Here is an 18,772-nt window from a genome sequence, read left to right on the forward strand (position 1 = left end):
ATGCCAGTTACCAAGCGCCAAAATTTTGATCACATGACCATGGGGACACTGCACTGGTCGTAAGTGCAAGGACTGGTCATAAGTTACTTTTTTCAGCACCATTATAACTTTGAACAGTTGTTAAATGAATGGTCGTAAGGCAAGGACTATCTATACTTGAAGGACTGCCACAGGGAAAATGGTGTGGATTTATTCTTCATAGTACATGAGAGTAAGACAAGAACCAATGGATGGAAGAGGGAGATTCAAACTCCAAATAAGGAGGAATTTTCTGACTATAAGAACTATGAAGCAGTGGGACAGCCTGCCTCTGGAGTTTTGGGGGCTCCATCAGTGGAGGCTGGACAGCCATTTGTCTGGAATTGTCTGAAGATTCCTGCCCTGGACAGAGGCTGGACTAGAGACTTCCAAGGTCCTTCCAAACCTGTGATTCTATAGTTCTATCAAAACAAAATATGATAAAAAGAATTTAACCTAACTATCAGCTAATTCTAACTGAAAAGGCCTAACCAACAAGGAAGGTCTATTCACAGACACAGACAGGCTAATTCCAAATGTTGGGCAATCCTTAATATCCCTGACTAATTCTTCTTTACTCTTGTTTTCACCGTTCTTTCACCTAGCCCTTCTCCTTGACCCAATTCACAGCGTCATCTAACGAACAAGCAAGAGGGGGCTGCTGTTCTTTGCTGTGGCTACAGCCAACTTCCACAAAAAGAGTCAGCCAGATGAGTGGTGTAAAGAAGACGGAAAACGACCTCGATGGAGATATGCAGGAACCATTGCTTAGGCAAAAGGGGCTGAAGCATTTTTAAGCCCAGAAGTACAAGATAACATTTGGCAGTGGCTCAGGCAGACGCCTCCAAATGCACTGGAGTATAAGAAGGAGGAGGAAGTTCAGCACCATCAGACTTGCAAAATTCTGCCATTACTGCCAATCTCAATAAAAGCAGTTTTAGCCTTCCTGCAGAGTTGACTTCCTGGTCTGGTCTACCTGGGGGGCTGACAAGGGACTTCTGGGGTTCTCTGCAGGCTACAGCCCTCAAATGCCACAGATGTCCAGTGCAGACCCAGACACACCCTAACTGCTGGCCCTGGAAGTGTGATGACTTATTCCCTTTCTCTTCTCTCATCTATCGCTTCCCTTAAGAGTACTGAGATCCTTCTATTCCACTAGGTGACTGTTCTTAAACTTCTGAGGGGCTGGAATATTCCCATAACATTCCTTAAGACCTCTGGAAGCTGTTATTAAAAAGGTCAAGACACTAAGTGGTCGATGTTCACAGAACGTCAGTCTTCAGTTATAAAATACATGCAATTAAAGAAGCATAAATTGTGCTAACGGACAGACCTGTCGTCATCCAGAGGTCTCCTGTCGTCTTCCGAGTATGTGATGTTTTGATGCAAAATTTTAGAGGTGTTGACCTTCTGCTTAAAAGTACATGTATATGTAGGTGGCTCAAATCCTTTCTTGCTGTCAGCAGCCAACTCTCCTGCTCAGCCAGAAAGAAATATACTGTAGTTGTAAGAGTTGTTTTCAATTACATTTTAAATTATCCCGGGTCGATTTTTCAGAACCCACGTTTATAACTCTAACATTTAAATGGCACGTCCTGAAACTTGAGACTGATCCTATCACTTAGTCTCCATGATTAACACTACTGTTTATTGTTTATTCAAAAATGTCAACATCAGTACAACTTTCTGGTTAAAAGCGTTGGACTCTCACAGCGTTGTTTTTCTCCTCCAAATCGTCCTACGGCTCCCTCTGACAATATCATTCCCTGGAGAAAAAACTAATTTTGCCAAATTCTTGTAGCCTCTCAAATGAAGTGGTAACACAGCCAAACAATGACAGGTGTGGTCCCATCCCTGGAATGTTTGCAGAGACTCCCCAGCTGTTTGAAAACCAAAATGTATTGCATTCAGTTGCATTCATTCATTTCAGAATATATTCACTGGAGGCAGTGGATCTGTGCCAAAGCCTGGAGCCAGATGTTTCTTGTAAAATCCAGAGTACCTTGAATGCAAAATTTAGAAGCACCAGCGTAGCTTTGAGCCTTACCCACTCTAAGTTGAAAATACAAATAAAACAGACAGAAGCCCCTTAAAGCACATTAGCACTTAGAGTCACTTGGACAATTGAGGCAGCTTATATATTAACCAAATAAATAAATAGACTTACCTCTTTGGTTGCCCACAACTGATGATGGTGCCTCACCATAAGAGTTCCCCTCCTTGCGTAGCGACGATTCCTAAAAGTAATGCACCACCATGAGAGTTATTATGCTTTTAATTTTTAGCCCCACCAGTTGATATCTACAATAAAGTCAATGAAGGCTTGCAGCTTGAGTGCTATAAACTGTGGGGGCCCTTTTTAGCTTCTCATCAACATCTACCACCAGGCTCTTGGAGCTGATCCAACAGGAGGAACATAGTTTGCCCAAAGTACTGATAACAATATCAGCAAATGAAGCCAGTAATGAAAAATCTATGATGCCCTAAACAATATTAGTTTTTAGTCATCTTCCCCCAGGATTCCAATTTCCATAGTGTGGAAACACCCATTTGTTTAACTTCTACAGCAATTAACGGAAATGTTAATTCCAAGTAGAGCGACGTTGCATGTAGGATGATAAGAGTTGAAAAGGAACTTGGGAAACATCTAGTCCAGACAGCTGCTGCTTTTGCAATGTTATCTCCACTGTCTATGACAAATTATACAGAATCCCAGGAATTTCACCCTATATAACACGAATACAAACCGATTTTATTTGGTTGATCCGCTGCCTTTCTGCTCTGAGAAGCACTCAGGGGGGCAAGCAAAATCGAAAAGCAAAGGCAGCATAAAAAGTGGTAAAATACTTTTTAAAAAGAATGATAAATACTGAAACCATCTAAGAACTAAACACCCAGTGAAAAGGATGCATCTCTACAAATTCACGGCAACGGAAGGCAAGGAGGCCAAAGGAAACTCCCAAGTTACACGGCAGTGCAGGAGAAGGCTTCTGCCTCCATGCCAGGAAGATGGATCTCCATGCCAAGCAGACGGGTCTCTGATGGGTCTCTGACAACATCTTTACAAGGGCCTCTTCTTCAGATCTTAAATAGGGCAGTGTTTCTCAACCTTGGCCGCTTGAAGATGTGTGGACTCCAGCTCCCAGAATTCCCCAGCCAGCATGGCTGGCTGGGGAATTCTGGGAGTTGGAGTCCACACATCTTCAAGCGGCCAAGGTTGAGAAACACTGAAATAGGGGATCCGTTGATATATTTTTCTTCAAACGTAAGTGAATTTCCTGCAGCAAGGTTCAGCTGGTTGCTCATGCCTGAACACTATACTCCACTCACAATTAATTCTTCAGATACCAAATCCATGTCTGCTTCTCTGTATATCTCCACAATTCCTTTGTGGGTGAATTTTTCAGAGCAACGCCTTGGCACTTCTCGCTCCTCCTTCTCTATCATCTCCAGTAGCTGTAAGCAACACAACGATAGAGACGTGACTCCAAACAGGAGGGCCACTTCACACATTACATTCAAAGATGGACATCTGCAATGGAACAGGCGGGTGTGGTGAACAGGTGCTTACCAACATGATCTTTTTCACGTAGGGGGAAATAAGACCGGTTCGGTTTATGAGCCATGGATCCGCGCCATAGATTCACTACTTAAAAATGGAAATAGCACCAATATACCAATCCTTAAAAAGATGTAAGAAAGAAACACTTGAAAAGGCTTCAGAGAATGTGAAGACCAACATTTGTTTGGGATTTGAGATTTCCACACTGCTGGGTTTCTAATGAGAAGCTATTCGCTCCTAGTCAGCAAGCTTATTTCAGAAAGGAAACTACAGTCCTGGAACAAATGTGCAACAATCCAGAGTGGATAAGGTGGGCATGCTCCGGGTCCCTTCCCTTAAACATTACCATCTTGTGGGTCCTTGGAAGCATGCCTTTTCCGTTGCAGCTCCTGCCACATGGAACTCCCCCCCACCTGAGATCCAACAGGCCTTCACCCTTCTACCTTTCCAGAGAACACTTAAAACCTGGTTCTTCCCCCAGGCATTGGGACAGGGTGAGGTCAGGGTGGGACAAGAATGTGGGTGCATCAGAGAAGCATGACTGTGGCACCAGGTGTTTTGGGTTTTATTAGTTAGTTTTATATTGTTTTATATTGTTTTATTGGTTGGAAGACACCCTGAGTTGTTTTTAAGATGGTGGCTATATAAGGGTTATAAATGAATGAATGAATGAATGAATGAATGAATGAATGAATGAATGAATGAATGAATGAATGAATGAATGAATGATAAATGGCCAAGTTGCAAATGCAACTGCTTCACATCAGCTCATCATGCATATGAAAGAAAAACTTAAATCTGGGGTCTACAACCTGATGGTCAAGGATGGCTTCCTTCCTGCTCCCTGCTCAACTCTTTCTAAAGTTTTAAGCAGATCCAACCTCCAATATCACATTTATTAATTATAAGAATGCTGCATTCCTAGAAAAAAAAATTTTTTTTTAAATCAAACGTGGTTGCAGCCCTGTAGATTGTTTTGAAGTGCTCCTTTTCGCAAAGATAAACCCACAGCCAGGGTGGTACAGTGGTTAAGGTGTGGGAGACCAGAGAGTAGGGAGAATCTCCGCTTGGCCGCAGAAGCTCCAGGGAGACTTTGGACCAGTTGCGCTCTCACAGCCAAACTGCACCTGTCAGCTTACAGTTCTGGGGGCAGATGGAAGGAGGGAGCCTTGAGCTCCCGTACAAAAAGTGGGACATAAATCTAATCCAATGTTTCTCAACCTTAGCAACTTTAAGATATGTGGACTTCAACTCCTAGAATTCCCCAGCACAGCAGACTCAGTCTGGGGTGAAACAGAAAGATGCAGAAAGGATCACTAAATATATTGCCTACAGCAGTGTTTCTCAGCCTTGGCAGATTTAAGATGTGTGGACTGCGACTCCCAGAATTCCCTAGCCAGATCTGTCTTATATCCTCGTTGTCTAATTTCTACTCTTTAACCTAGTGTTTCCCAACCTGAGCAACTTTAAGTTGTGTGGACTTGAAGTCCCAGAAGTCCCCAGCCAGCATGCTGGCTGGGGACTTCTGGGACTTCACATCCACACATCTTAAAGTTACTGAGGTTGAGAAACACTGCCCTACAGCATACTTAATACTGGCTGCCAATTTTAATGTGAGAATTGGACACCCGCAGCAAATTCTTCCACTTCCAAATATGCCAACTGAGCTGAAAAGTCCAGGGGCTCAACTTACGTGCTTATTCTTCTTGGCTCTCCATTCTGCTAGTTCCTTGGGGGCCATTTCTAAGGAGCTCATTTGAACTAGTCTCTTCGGAGCGATCTTTCCAAGCATCAACTTGTGGAAGAGCTGCAAAAGACGTTTTGCCAGAGAGCTGCAGTTAAAACAGGAATAGCCAGCCTAAAACGGCCTTATTTTCCTTCTCGTGAAAGAGCGCAAGAAACCCGCAATGCCTTTGAAACAAATATCTGTACAGATTGCAAACCGTGATCTGTAATAGAATATTCTAGCAATCTGATTGGGTCAGCCAGTCTCTCATGGCAAGCAACTCTAGATTTCTCCAACTCAAAATGGAGAAACTTCTGCCTTTCAAATCAGTGGCCAGGCCCCCATGTGCAACTCACCACAGCACAACATCCCCTAACAACAACTCTTTTCTGTCCCATCAGTTGCCTTTTTCTTGTCCCCAGCCCATGAGACAGCCTTAAATTGTCCTTAGCTGTAGTCGTGTTAAAGTAATATTTCCCCTTATTCCAGCACTATTCAAGGTGGCCTCAAAATGCCATATCTGTTGGCTTTATCACCTATGACTCACCAAGAGGGGTGAGTCAAAAGAGGCAGTAAATGGACCAACAATGGTGGCAGCAAATTTCATGCCGATACAGCATTCTGGTGACTCAAGGATGACTACATATTAGAGGTAGTCCTCATTTAGCAACCACAGTTGGGTTCAGCAACTGGGTCATTAAGCAAAGTGGTTGCTAAGTGAAACCATAACTGTGCTTACGATCTGACTTCAGCTTTCCTTTGCTGTACAAAGGTTGTAAATGCAAGGACTAGTCACAAAGTTACTTGGGCAATTCTTGGGTTTAATCCTCGTTTAGCGACTGCAAACGGTTGCTAAACAAAGCAGTCACTAAACGAGGATTAAACCCAAGAATTGCACAAAAAGCTTCTTTTAAGACTTACCCAAGTAGCAAAACTACAACCTAAATTCACTAAACTCCAGCCCAGTTATCCTCCCTCTCATGCCATACTGAATTAAAAATTGAGCAAGAATCATTTATCCTGGTCACTAGATGGTTGGTTTAAAAAACCCTTACTGGTTAAATGTAACTTTAAATGGAATAAAAAATGAATGAATAGTAAGACAGCCCAGGATGGAAACAAAGCAAGCTATACCTTAAGCCCTTTGCTTCATAATTAAGATTCCCTTTAACATTTTGAAATGAATTACGAGGCAACTTAGGTTGCATTTCTGACCTGGTTGTCCGTTGATTTCAGGTTGAAGAGCAGGGTGCGATACTTGGTTTTGTAAAGCCGGTCCACACGGCCAAAGCGTTTGAATATCTCCTTCTCCACTTTCTTTGCTATTTTTGATGCTGTCTTTTTCTCCACATCCAAGTCAGGAGAATCATTCAGTCTGAAATACAGCAGGCAGGGGATAAGCTGGTCTAACCAGCATCGCTCACACAAAATAACACCTGTTCTTTTCACTTCCACCCACAAATTAGCTAACAGGCCACTTAGAATGCTGTTCTCTTAAGACTTTTCAGGTAAATGCATTACCTAAAGATACCTGAAAACACCAAGGAAGAATGTTTGCTTCAGAGTTATATCAATCCAGGCCAGCTCAAACTCCAACTCACTCCTAAAGCACACTGGATGAATGTTGGCGGTCCTCTTTCACTTAACCTACCTCAAAAAGCATCTTCATGAGGAAGGGAAGCTATTTATACTATCGCATGGGATTTAAATCTGATAAATAATGATAATTAAAAATTAATTTGTCCCCATCCTGTATACCAAGGATGTACTTACTTACCTTTTCTGGAGGGTTTCCTTCAAGGCATCCACAACCTTAATGCGACTTTGTTCTTGAGACAGCCAAGAATTCGGCATTGGTTTGGGGGTCTTTTTTGGTCTTCTTTCGGTTCTCGTCTTCTGTTTTGCTCTGTTGTCTTCTAAAACCATAGAAAAGATCTGAGACATGACAATGTCCTCACAGAGGAACTTGCAAAAGGAAATTTGAGGAAGACCTAGCGTTAGTTCCTTGCTAAGAGCTCAACTTTCTTGCAGTTTGGGTGTAGAAGATTTCTATTCTATTCTATTCTATTCTATTCTATTCTATTCTATTCTATTCTATTCTATTCTATTCTATTCTATTCTAAATACGTATGTATATACAGTGTTAGTACAATAGAAGAATACCTCCCTAACCCCTCAAAACACGCAAGCTTCATCCTCTTCTTTCCAATCAGCAGAATGAAATTTGCTTCAACTGAGATACCTAGTGTGAAGACAGGTATCAATTCAAAAGAACTCTCTAATCATCAACCCAGATTCAAAAATTAAAACCATCTCAGAACAAAATGAGAGAATTAGGGTGGGCACAGTTCAGATCTTTTCACTTGTTTGGTTTTGAGTAATGGCCCCACAGTTGTTTTTGTTCGATGCCTTCTTCTGCTGCTGTCTAAGGACACCTTCTGTTTTCCTAAGGTGTATGAGCAAATCTGCTTATATTGGATTTGCAACTCTACTAGTTAGCCATTGCCATCAAATTGCAGTAAGGCAATTGCACAGCCCCTCAACAGTACCCACTTGATATCATCGGTGTCATGAAATGTTATTTTCCAACACGCCTGTGCAACTGGGTTAATTAAAGGATGAGAGTTTTCCCATTTTCCTAGCATTCATGCAGTCCATTTTAAAAGGGGAAGGTGGCTGACAGATTCAACATCATCAGCCTGCTTCCGGACCAGACTTTGCTCAGGAACTGTGAGTTTCCAATAGAAAAGAACATCTGTAGCTCAGGGTTGAACTGTGGAGTCTTTGGGGTTTTCTGAGCCTGGTTGTTTTCTTGCAGACGTTTCATTACCCAGCTAGGTAACATCTTCAGTGCTAGAAGGGAGTGGGGTTTGCTCTCTGTTTATATACAGTGGCTTGCCCTGCCAGTGTTGGTGGGGGTGGGTTTTTTTTCTTCTTGATAGTTCCTTGATTAGGATATTGTTTACTGCTTGATTGTCTGGTGTTAATCTTGGTGCTAATCTCTGCTTATGTGGGTGATGATTGCTGGTGAGGAGATGTTCTGGTCGTTTGTTTCCTTTTTATTGTCTCTTTTAAATAGTGTGTAGATGTTGTTTATCTCTATGAGTTTCTTCTTGCTTTTATGCAACAGTACTAGGAAATACCAAAAAATTAAAAAGCGACATTGTGCCAATATGACAAAATATGGATTTATTGTGTAACAGAATCAGCAAGTAAACTTGTATGGTACAAGGCTAGAGGTCTCAAAACTCTTCTCCAAGAAGTCCTCTGGATCTGGTTCTGATTCCTACTTCTCAGCAGTGACTTCATTATTTCTGCTGCTGCCACCAATGTTCCCCTTTAACCTCAGCATGCGTGAAAGAGCGGGCTCTCACCTCCTGTGCTAACTTTCTGGTCATTAAAAGGTAAAAATAATATAATGACATTTCTACAGTGCCATTTCCTGACATAGATAGCGTTGAGACATGTGTCTATGGGTTTTAGCCCTTCCTTGGGAGCTAGGCCAAACTCATAGAAGATAAGCAAAATCAAACTTTATTAAAACTTTAAAAACCTGTAGTCACTCTTCTTAGCTTGAGATATTAAAATGCCAGCTTTCCCTATACAGGGAAGTACGTACAAAGCTGTTCAAATCAAAACTGCAGTTTCAAAAGGTGATTGCAAAAGAAAATACAACACTACGGGCATGATATGAGTCTGCAACAAATAAAAAAGAACCTGCTATAAAGAAACGTTTTTCAAACTTGGCAACTTTAAGATGGGTGGACATCGACATGCTAGCTGGGGAAATCTGGGAGTCGAAGCCCACCCATCTTAAAGTTGCCAAGTTTGAAAAACACCACTGTAAAGAGATTAGAGCAGGACTTCAAATTACCATTCCAAATCACAAAAGGTTCTAAGCAGAAATGATTAGAAGCATCTGAAGCATCTCTTCAATTTTCCTGGACTTCTCTTTTTCCTGGAAAGTCCAAGCTTTGCTTTCAAGGTCTGGGAAATGGGATTAATCATGCGTGTGTGTGTGTGTGTGTGTGTGTACCATGAAGATGTGGATTCTAGGTCACCCTATCTGGCTTGGCAGCTGGCCAGCTGTGATGCTTGCAGGCCGCCACTCACAACCAGTGCATTTACTAATGCTTTTGGAAAGGTATCAGCTCTGAATTTAAAACATACAACATTTTGAATTTTTCCCGTACACGCTTCTAACTCTGATTCTAGACATAAAATAGAGGAGTTTAAAACATCCACAGAATGAAATTCATGACCCACTATGTGTCTCGACAGATATTCTTCAGGGCCTAACAAGACTTTCAACATTTTATAGGCCGTGATGAGCTCTTCTGAATTACTGCTGGCATTGCAATAAAACATTCTGGCAAGAAAGATTTTATCTTCTCCATAGCTCCTTCTTCAGAGAAGCTGCTTCACCAACAGCTGCTCTTCCACTTCCTCCCTCAAATGCCACAGTTCAAGTATAAAGCCCACAACCCATAATTGCTTCAGACAAGGTGTAACATCAACACAGCTTTTCATTTGCCCCTTTAAAAAAAAAAATTATCCTGAAAAACTTCTGCCTCTGTTGCACTGGACTCTACAACACAAACAGGCACTTCTATAAATCAATCCATGGGAAATTCCTGGCCCAAAAGAGATCCTGGGATTTGTCAAGTAGCATTTATGACTACTGAAATGTCAAAAATGCCTGAATTATGTGAGCTTCATGCAGATTTGAAGAGTCAAGAGGTATAAAAGGGTGAGGAACATGCAGCTATCACTGCCAGCTTGACTTTTTTTTAATCCTCCACAAGGATGCCTCTAATTTATCCTCATCATCTGTGAAATATTGTACATGCTGATGGCGCTATTTAAATATATTAATCCTTAGCCAATCGCTTAACAGCATCTTGACTTTGGAGCAGCATCCATAGACCTTTCCCCTGCAGACATTCCTGCCCATCCCATAAATTATCCCATTACTGCATTGCAATGGATCAAACGGAGACCTCCTTATATGTTCTATTTGCTCTTTATGACCATAAATCTCGCCATTCCCAGTTGATAGTCAATATGATATAGAGCACAGGCCCAGAGCAAGGTGACATTTGTTCAAAGTCTTTCTCTGTCATAAAGCTTACTGCTAACGTCCCCACGGCAGGGCTTATGAGCACCCATGTGTCTGCAGACAATTCCGTTTGCACCCGCCAGGCTCTGCGCTCTACAGGACGTTTAATTAAAAAATAATTGTAAACAACATTAAGTAAGAAATGGGGATGTTGCAAAGGAAAGCACCAGCTTCTAGCATCATCCGTATTTCAAAACATGCCTCTGGGGACCATAACATTCCTATAAAATAAAAATAATTGGCTGCTTTGTTTGGAAATATGCCTATTTGCTGAGAACTACAGGAAAAGCAAGCTGGGAGGCTGTATGGAGTATTCTACGGTGTGGGTGAGAATCTTCCCTACTTTGCATTTTTGCTTTTGAGAACCGTGGCAGCTATTGGGTAACACCGCCATGATGCAATTTCAAAATTCCCAATGGTGTCACCAGCCCCCAAACTGGGAGTCCCTGATCATGGGGTTAACCGTAACCCACTTCATTAGTTTGCTCCTGGACAGATAAAGTAAACAAATCCTCAAATACAAAACAGTCCCCTTCCTACTAAAATATCAAGGATTGAAGTCAGAACTGGGATCTGAAAGCATGAAATACACTTACTTTTTTATACAATGCCCAGAATCCTTTGGCTGGTAATAAATACTACAGATAAATAAGCTAGCAGCAGCCTACCTACGCACATAGCTTTGTTTCCTAAATGCAGCCTATCTTCTTCTTTACTCTTTGAAGACAGCCAAGCATAATTGCCTTCACTTTTCTTGTATTACAGGAATTGTGACAATCATGCAAGGGGAAAAAAAAACAGGAATAAATTAATGGCTTCTTGTAGACTTTAATTAGAATTAAATTACCCATTTGTTAGTCGTCGTTAGCATGCAGCCCATAGTATCATAGGAGACAAAGGAAGTTTACGCAATGACTGGGCTCATGCATCACATTAATCCATGGTTTGTTTAACTATGAATTACTGAATAAATCAATATTAACAGGGTTGTACAACAAACAAGAATCCATCAAACTTTCAAACACCCAAAAGAAACAAACAAGAATCCAAAGGCAATTTTGCTATTGTGTTTTGAAAACTATTTCACTAGCAATGAGCCTTGGAAAGTACATTCAAAATAAACGTTTTTGTTATATACTCATTTGGCTAAATTCTCTACTTTTGAAACTGAGAATCCGCTCAAAACCACTGGCAAGGTAAGGAGGAAACAGTGAGCAAACAGATGATCAATACAATGATTCTTTTTGGTCACTGCTGAAAGGGTTTTTTTTCTGCAACACCGGTTGCTTTGAATGGAAATTCATCAGAATTCTTCTTGCCATAAATTAATAAGTTCTTGCCTAAAAGATGCATGCGTCTGATTCCAAGCACTTAATTCCATCATCTGTCACTCACAGCTGTTCTATTCTCTCATTTATTCAATTATTCCATCAAGTTGCAAAGGAAGATGAATAATAATAATGTTGAATGAAATTGCATAATGATTCACCTCAGCATCTGAAGAATTCTCCAGTTCTGTAAGTTTTCCCAATCTGAATGTTCTGTGATTAACGGTGGGAGTTCCAAGAAGTCTCACTAGTGACCCAGATAGTTTCTGGAGGAAAAAAACCCAATGCAATTATAGTAAAAAAAATAATAAAAATCTGTAAATATAGGTCTTTAGGGGAAGAGGAAGTTTTAAATTTCTCCAGAGAGTGTAATCCTAAAATTAGTTCTACTGGATCCAGAACTAAATGCACAGGTGGGGTTCAAAGTAGCTTTTGATTTTTATAATTTCCATTGCAAATATCTATTTCCTGCTTTATCTGTGACTCTTAACAGACAAGGATGCCAAGAGACATCTAATTCCTTTAAAGCTTCCACATGAAAACACTCTTAACAAAATGGCTTTTTTTCCTGTTCTTTCATCTATAACATAAATATAAAATCTACAGTACTAAGGTATTTTCCTTTTAAAATGTCATTGCTCTTTATGTGATCGTCCATTTTTAAAATAATTCAGGACAATTTTTTTTATATATGACATTTCATACATAATGCATGTTATTATTTCTTTTCAAGAACATACAAAAATATCTCTAAGAATCAGGAGGGTTCTCAGCCAGTTAAAAACATTTTAGATGACCATATGACTTTTGGTCAATTATGAAAAAGTATCTTAATTTGTAAGTAACTAGCTTACAAATTAAATCAGTTCAAGGTTATAGTCTTACAAAACATTTAAAATAAAGGCTTTCACAGCATTTATATTTCCTGTATAAAGCTAAGAACCAACTACCTACCTATGACAAAATATTTTTATATAGCACAAATATCTGTATATGTTTTTACCAAAGTTTATCAGAAAAATCTACATTTTTTTCCCAATTTGTACTTCTTCTTTTTTTTTCTTTTTTTTTTTTTTTGCATTCAAGTTAATCTTGACTCTTGGCAACTGCCTGGACCGGTCCCTGCAGTTTTCTGGGCAAGGTTTTTCAGAAGTGGCTGGCCATTGCCTCCTTCCCAGGGCTGAGAGAGAGGGGCTGGCCCAAGGTCACCCAGCTGGCTTCTTGGCCAAGGCAGAACTAGAACTCACAATCTCCCAGTTTCTAGTCTGCTGCCTTCACCACTATACCAAACTGGCACTTCTATATGTTGTCCTCATCTCCTATAGTTCTTTTGGGAAGTTATTTTTATGCTACTAAATTATTCCTAAATATTTCAGAATTAACCAGTGTCAAACCCAAAATGAATTTCAATCTGTTTAATCTGGTGTAGGAACTTTTTTAATTTTAATTCCTGAGAAAAGGAAGAGTGAATAACAGGTGGCACAATATTCAACTGTTGTTTAACCCTCTTCTCTGAAATAATATTCTTACTTGCAATTCAGGTCCTTTTACATTCACTAAATGGGGGCAGTTCAATAGGTTTAAAATGGTCCCAGACAGAATACAAGCTCCTAAAACACTGCATTGTTGTACAGGATCATATTACTGCAGTATTTCTCAACCTTGGCAACTTCAAGATGTGTGGACCAACTCCCAGGATTCCCAGCCAGTCATGCTGGCTGGGGAATCCTGGGAGTTGAAGTCCACACATCTTAAAGTTGCCAAGGTTGAGAAACGCTGTGTTACTGTAACGAACAATGGACCTCATCAAGTAATTTGTGGAAGGAGGACAACTTTTCATTGACTGGACAAAACAGATTAAGAGATTTTCTTTCCTGAACTTGGACTAGACAACGTGAAGGAAACGTACTTCGGAATATGAGCCATTTCATTAACATTTAAACACATAGTGTTGACTGAAAGTTGGCTCAGATGTAAAGTGTCAGTTCTGCAATGGACGTGTCTCACTTAGCTTGAAGAGTCTAACTAAGAGAAGGCAGTGTTGAGCAAGCTGGCTGATGGAATCCATAAATATGTAACACGGTATATTGGATGTACCTGCAGTGAGCAGTGCTCCCCAACATTACACTGCTAATACACCTAAATGACCCATGTGAAAAAATATTCTTAGAAATTGTTCAAAACATTAACATTTGGGATGGATATAGGAACACCTTTGCAGGAAAGAGTGAAATGGGCTCACACATGACCCCTTAAGACTGGTGCAGGTGAACAGAGAGGTGTAGCAGAGGTGCCTATAGAGCACAAGGAGGGACCACCTGTGGTCCTCCAGAAGCTGCAATAGTGCAGTAGCAGATTGTTTGGCAAGCCCTCAAAAACCAACATTAAGGGCTATGCTAGGCAGGAGTAGAAATGCACTACAGAAAGTATGAAGTGGTAATACCCATTATCCTAAATCCAACCCTCTACTTTGTGCAAAATTGCAAAAATTTCTGGAAGGTGTAGATTATTTAGACCTGTGGCAGTCAGGAGTGAAGGTCAGTCATGAGACTGAAACTTCATTGGCCGACTAATGGTAGAACGTGGCTGGAGGAATTCTTGCCCTGCTGGATCCCTCAGCGGTCTTCAATACTGTTGAACCCAGTATCCTTTTGGGCCATCTGAATGGGTGGGGAGTTAGACACGCTGTATTTACAGTGGTTCTGCTGCTTCCTGAGTGAGCAGGTGGTTGCAGGAGGAGGAAAGGTTTGGCCCTTGGGAACTCAATTATGAGGTGCCCCAGGGCTTAGTCCTCTGTTTACCATCTACATGAAGCTGCTGGAAGAGATCATCCAACAGTCCAGGATGAGGTATCATTAATACACCAATGATACCCAGCTGTATACTTCCACTCCAAGCTGAATGAGGGATCTAGTAGAAGTCCTGACCCAGTGTCCGGAGCTTCTAAGGGCCCGGATAGAGGGACGCAAACTCAAACTTAAACCAAGCAAGGTATAGTGGCTAGTCAAAGCTGGCTGATTCTGGAGATGCACCAACTTTGGTTTCCAATAGGTTACTACTCCTCCCTCCTGGACTCATATCTCCTCCCGGAGTCATAGCTCCTGTTGGATAAGCAGGGGGAGGCTGTTGTCAGGAAGACCTTTGCCCAGCTCCAGCTGCTCTGCCAACTGCAGCCTTCGGTGCCTAGAACAGATCGACATTCATATGTCATCTCCCAGACCTGCCCTTGAAGATCACTCAGAAACTTCAGCTGGTGCAAAATGCATCACTGATTGTTTTCAAAAGCAGTCCCGTTATTGCTAGATAAGACGAGTGTTGTGGGAGCGACACTGGCTACCAATACCTTTTCAAGTGTAATTCAAGGCACTATTTACCACCTATAAAGCCTTATATGGCTCCGGGCCTGGTATCTACAAGACTGCCTATTCCAGATAAATTCTGCCTGCCAGTCCAAGTTAACAGAGAACACCTGCTGAAGGTCCCCACTTACTGAGAATGGGCATTCTCCATGGGAGGATCTTCTCCAATGGAACAGCTTGCTCCCCCTCATGGCCTTCCAGAAGGTTATCAACATTTGGCTCTTCTGTAAATCTTCAAATTGTTTTAGAACTCTTGCCTCCAGGTGTGATCGTTGTAGTTGTCATTACAACACCATGACCACTAAGAACTAGTAACTCCAGAATTTGCACTCTGGGATTAGCTGTTTTAGAAGGCATTTATGCTGCACATTCAGCAATTGCTCCAAGAGAGAAGTTTAATCAAAGGCAATTTCTATCCATTATAGTGCTACAAAAAGAGAAAGAACTCACATAAAAGACCATTTTTACATCCTGACGCAGCTGCAAGCTTTCTTCTTCCTTAGAAAGAACAAACCAATTTTAAGTCATCTTTTCATACTAGTGTTGTCTCTTTTTTAGTGACCTGTTTACAGAAAAGGACCATCTCCTGATCTTTCTCCCTCAACTCCATCATCAAGATCAAACCCAATTTGCTTCCAACTATTCCATTGGGCCCTAGATCCATATAAAGCTATTTCCTAGACTGCTGTTGGTTATAAAATTCCCTTCTCTTGAAGATGGACTGAAGTTTGCATCTGAGAAATGACACATCTGAGAAACTTGATTGGAGACTCTGTTTTACTGACCAAATGTAGACTAACCTTGACAAGAAAAACAGATACTAAGATGTTTGTGCTGATGGGCAAAATGAACATATTATGTTGGGTGTGCTTTTTGAAAAAGAGACAGCTTTTACTATTTATGCTGGGTTTTGGCATTTGGGATCTTAAGCATTTAAATCTAATTGCCCCACAAGACTTAGCTAAGCAAATTACTGGCATTAATAATGGATACCTTAAATGACATTGCAATGCTTAACTGTTAACCAGGGGCATCTGCAGGGGAGGTCAAACAAAGTCAAGATGGAGGCCACAACCATGTACAGTAATCAAAGCTGCCATCTTGACTTTTTTGACACACACACTCAGACACTCTGCTGTTAACCAAAGTTGGGACCCATAATGAATGGGGGAAGCACAGAAAGTGATTATATGTTCTAGACTGCCTCATTACTGTTCCTATCATTAAGAATCTGGTTACATTTGATCCAGCCTACAGTGCACATTGTACATTTTCCTAAGTCGAATTATTACCATCCATAAAGAGAATAACTATAATCATACTCCCATATAATTGTTTTCTTCCGCTGGTTGAGGATCCATATTTTCTTTTTCATTGTTGAAGAAACAGTCCTCTCTGTGTTCAATTAACATTGTTTTTCTGATCCCACTGTATATGAAGGCTGCATCATCATCTGGGAATGCTTGACATGCTGAATTGCCCTCCAATACTAAAAATTCAGCTCCATGATCTGAAAGGTTATCTCCATACGCCAACTCTCCAGACTTTTCTTCATCTGATACACACATAAGAGCTTCATCATCTAGAATTTCACTGTTTTTTAGCAGAACCCAGAAGCTATCTATATTTTTATTGCTAGACGTGGTATTACTTTCTTCTTTAATGGCCACTTGATCTTCATGGATTTTTTCAGTTAACGTGTTCAGACTAAGACCCATTTGTTCCTGTATTAGCATCTTAATTTCGGTCCTGTTAGAAGGTATCGTCTTTAGGTCTAACTTAAGATGGATCCCTGAAAATGATGAAAGAGGTCCGGATGCATCAGTCAAGGTAGAAGTGGTCATTCTACGAACAGATATTTTAGAGAATGTGTCTTTGCTAAAGGCAGGGATAATTTCCTTACTGTGCAAAAATTCTTTATCAGAGATAGATATGCAATTTATGCTATTGGGTTGGGCCACCTCACTAATAGTTGCTTCACTTGAACTTCTAGAGATCATTATCTCCACATCTTGATTTTCTGTTTTACAACATGCATCTTCCCTCCCTGTTAGTGTAACCATATGGCTCCCGTATTCCATGCACTTTTCCATTGGGTCAAAACATTGAGTGCTCCATTTCTCTGCATTAGAAATCAGAACAGAAGCCTTTTGAAAGCTTTCTTTTCCTTCTTCATCTGTCTGTGCAGGACAAGGATCCATTACTGCATTCCCATGGTTTGATTCTACAGAAGAAAATGTTGCAGAAAAGCTCTGATCACTCAGAACCAAGACTTCTGAAGAGTTGGCTCTAGTTTCAGTTTTTCTAATGTCACAATCTGAATGTGTTTCCCCAGGGTCCAATTCTCCAGAAAATTCCCCTACTTTTGCAGAACTGTCCACCTCTTTGTTGCTTTCTGGTGTGTCCGCTTTTTCCTTTTCTAGCAATGCCTCCACATTTTGAATCTGGAAGAGCTTCTTTAGCTCAGCCATACAATGTTTATCCAATACGTCATGGAGTGCGACTTGCAGTTTTTTAAAAACTGCAGCCTTCTTGTGCCGTGTTTGGGGTGCTGATTTCTTTCCATTCGGACCCATTAAGCAATAATCATGCTTTTCTTTTCTTTTGTGGCTGATGTCTTTCAGCAGTACAGAATAAGGCTTTATTATTATATTTTGCTCTATAGATTTCTTTCTGCTTGTGCAAGCTGTTGATAATATTTCCGAGGTCAAACCAATCTTTTCTGTACTGTTTTCTTTCTTTGTTCCTGCTTGTTTGGAATGATCTGTTGTAGATTCCATTTGTAATTTCTTCAGCTGATGTCTTTCATTGTAAAAAGAAAAAAATATTCCTCGGTGTATCCTTTCCTTGCAAGGCAATTGTTATCATGTCCTTTTCTCTGACTGCAATCCTTGAGAGACTATGGATTCTGTACTATGAAAGGGGGAAAAAAAATCAAATAGTGATAGTGATGTAATATATAACACATTCTTCATTCTTTTTATCTATTTACCCCCTCCCATCAACTCCAATAGCTCTGAGGACAGAATCAGAACCATGTTTAAATGTAGGCATGTCCAAGGCACAAAATCTCACACTCTTCTGCACTAAAAAGATGGTAACCACAACTCAGGTCATTATTTTACCTGGCTCCTAAGAGAGGGGCCACCAGCAGCTTACAAGCCGAGCATATATCACAAAAGAAAAACAAAGCCAAACCAAGCAAAAACAGAAGCTATTTAGGGTTTGAGAGGAAAGAAATATCCTAAAAGCTAAGAGAAGCAAATGAAAATTTACAGGACATTTTAAAACTGTCATGAAGCAAAACGGTAGGTGCCCCTGAAAAAGGTTGTATTATTATTTAATGCATTTAGAGGTATTGCCCGTCATATTCTAGATTCCCAAGACCAGGAGTTGCATCAATTCCCATCCTCCACAGCCAACTAACTATCGATAGAAGTTGTAACAAATGCATTTGGAGGCCAGAAAAAGGTGCTGCGGACAAGGAAGAAAATGAAGTACTGTACGTACAATCATTTAAACCAACAAGCCAAACACCGATGAACTGACCTCCCCCAAATGCTGTGCCTGCTTTTGGGACAGTGCTTTGAGGAAGAGAAGTCCATGGGTACAAAGGAGCAATGGCAAAGTGTTAGATGCTGGTGATTTGGGCTATGCAGG

General features: G+C 40.7%; 1 protein-coding gene across 5 annotated transcripts in view; it reads right to left on the reverse strand.

Annotated features, from left to right (window-relative positions):
- SPOCD1 (SPOC domain containing 1) overlaps positions 1-18,036 on the reverse strand; it is a 34,944-nt gene extending 16,908 nt beyond the window's left edge. The window contains exons 1-8 of one of the 5 annotated variants that reach the window (XR_015798373.1): positions 15,244-16,558; positions 11,915-12,019; positions 7,084-7,222; positions 6,522-6,681; positions 5,274-5,387; positions 3,349-3,474; positions 2,186-2,255; positions 1,352-1,493 (exon numbers count right to left, since the gene is read on the reverse strand). Coding sequence is in view for 4 of the 5 variants with exons in the window: in XM_088153509.1 (XP_088009635.1) it covers positions 7,103-7,222; positions 11,915-12,019; positions 15,563-15,610; positions 16,435-17,892 (1,731 nt within the window). In the remaining variant the exon portion in view is untranslated. Of the gene's footprint in view, positions 1-1,351; positions 1,494-2,185; positions 2,256-3,348; positions 3,701-5,273; positions 5,388-6,521; positions 6,682-7,083; positions 7,223-11,914; positions 12,020-15,243 lie in introns of those variants that run through there. The other 4 variants (XM_088153503.1, XM_088153514.1, XM_088153509.1 and 1 more) reach the window with 4 other exon arrangements.
- Positions 18,037-18,772: the final 736 nt, after the last annotated feature.

This window comes from Python bivittatus, unplaced genomic scaffold, assembly GCF_059951505.1.
Source record: "Python bivittatus isolate LINGU-HERP-01145 unplaced genomic scaffold, Pbiv_v1 ctg000040_np1212, whole genome shotgun sequence".
NCBI lineage: Eukaryota > Metazoa > Chordata > Lepidosauria > Squamata > Pythonidae > Python > Python bivittatus.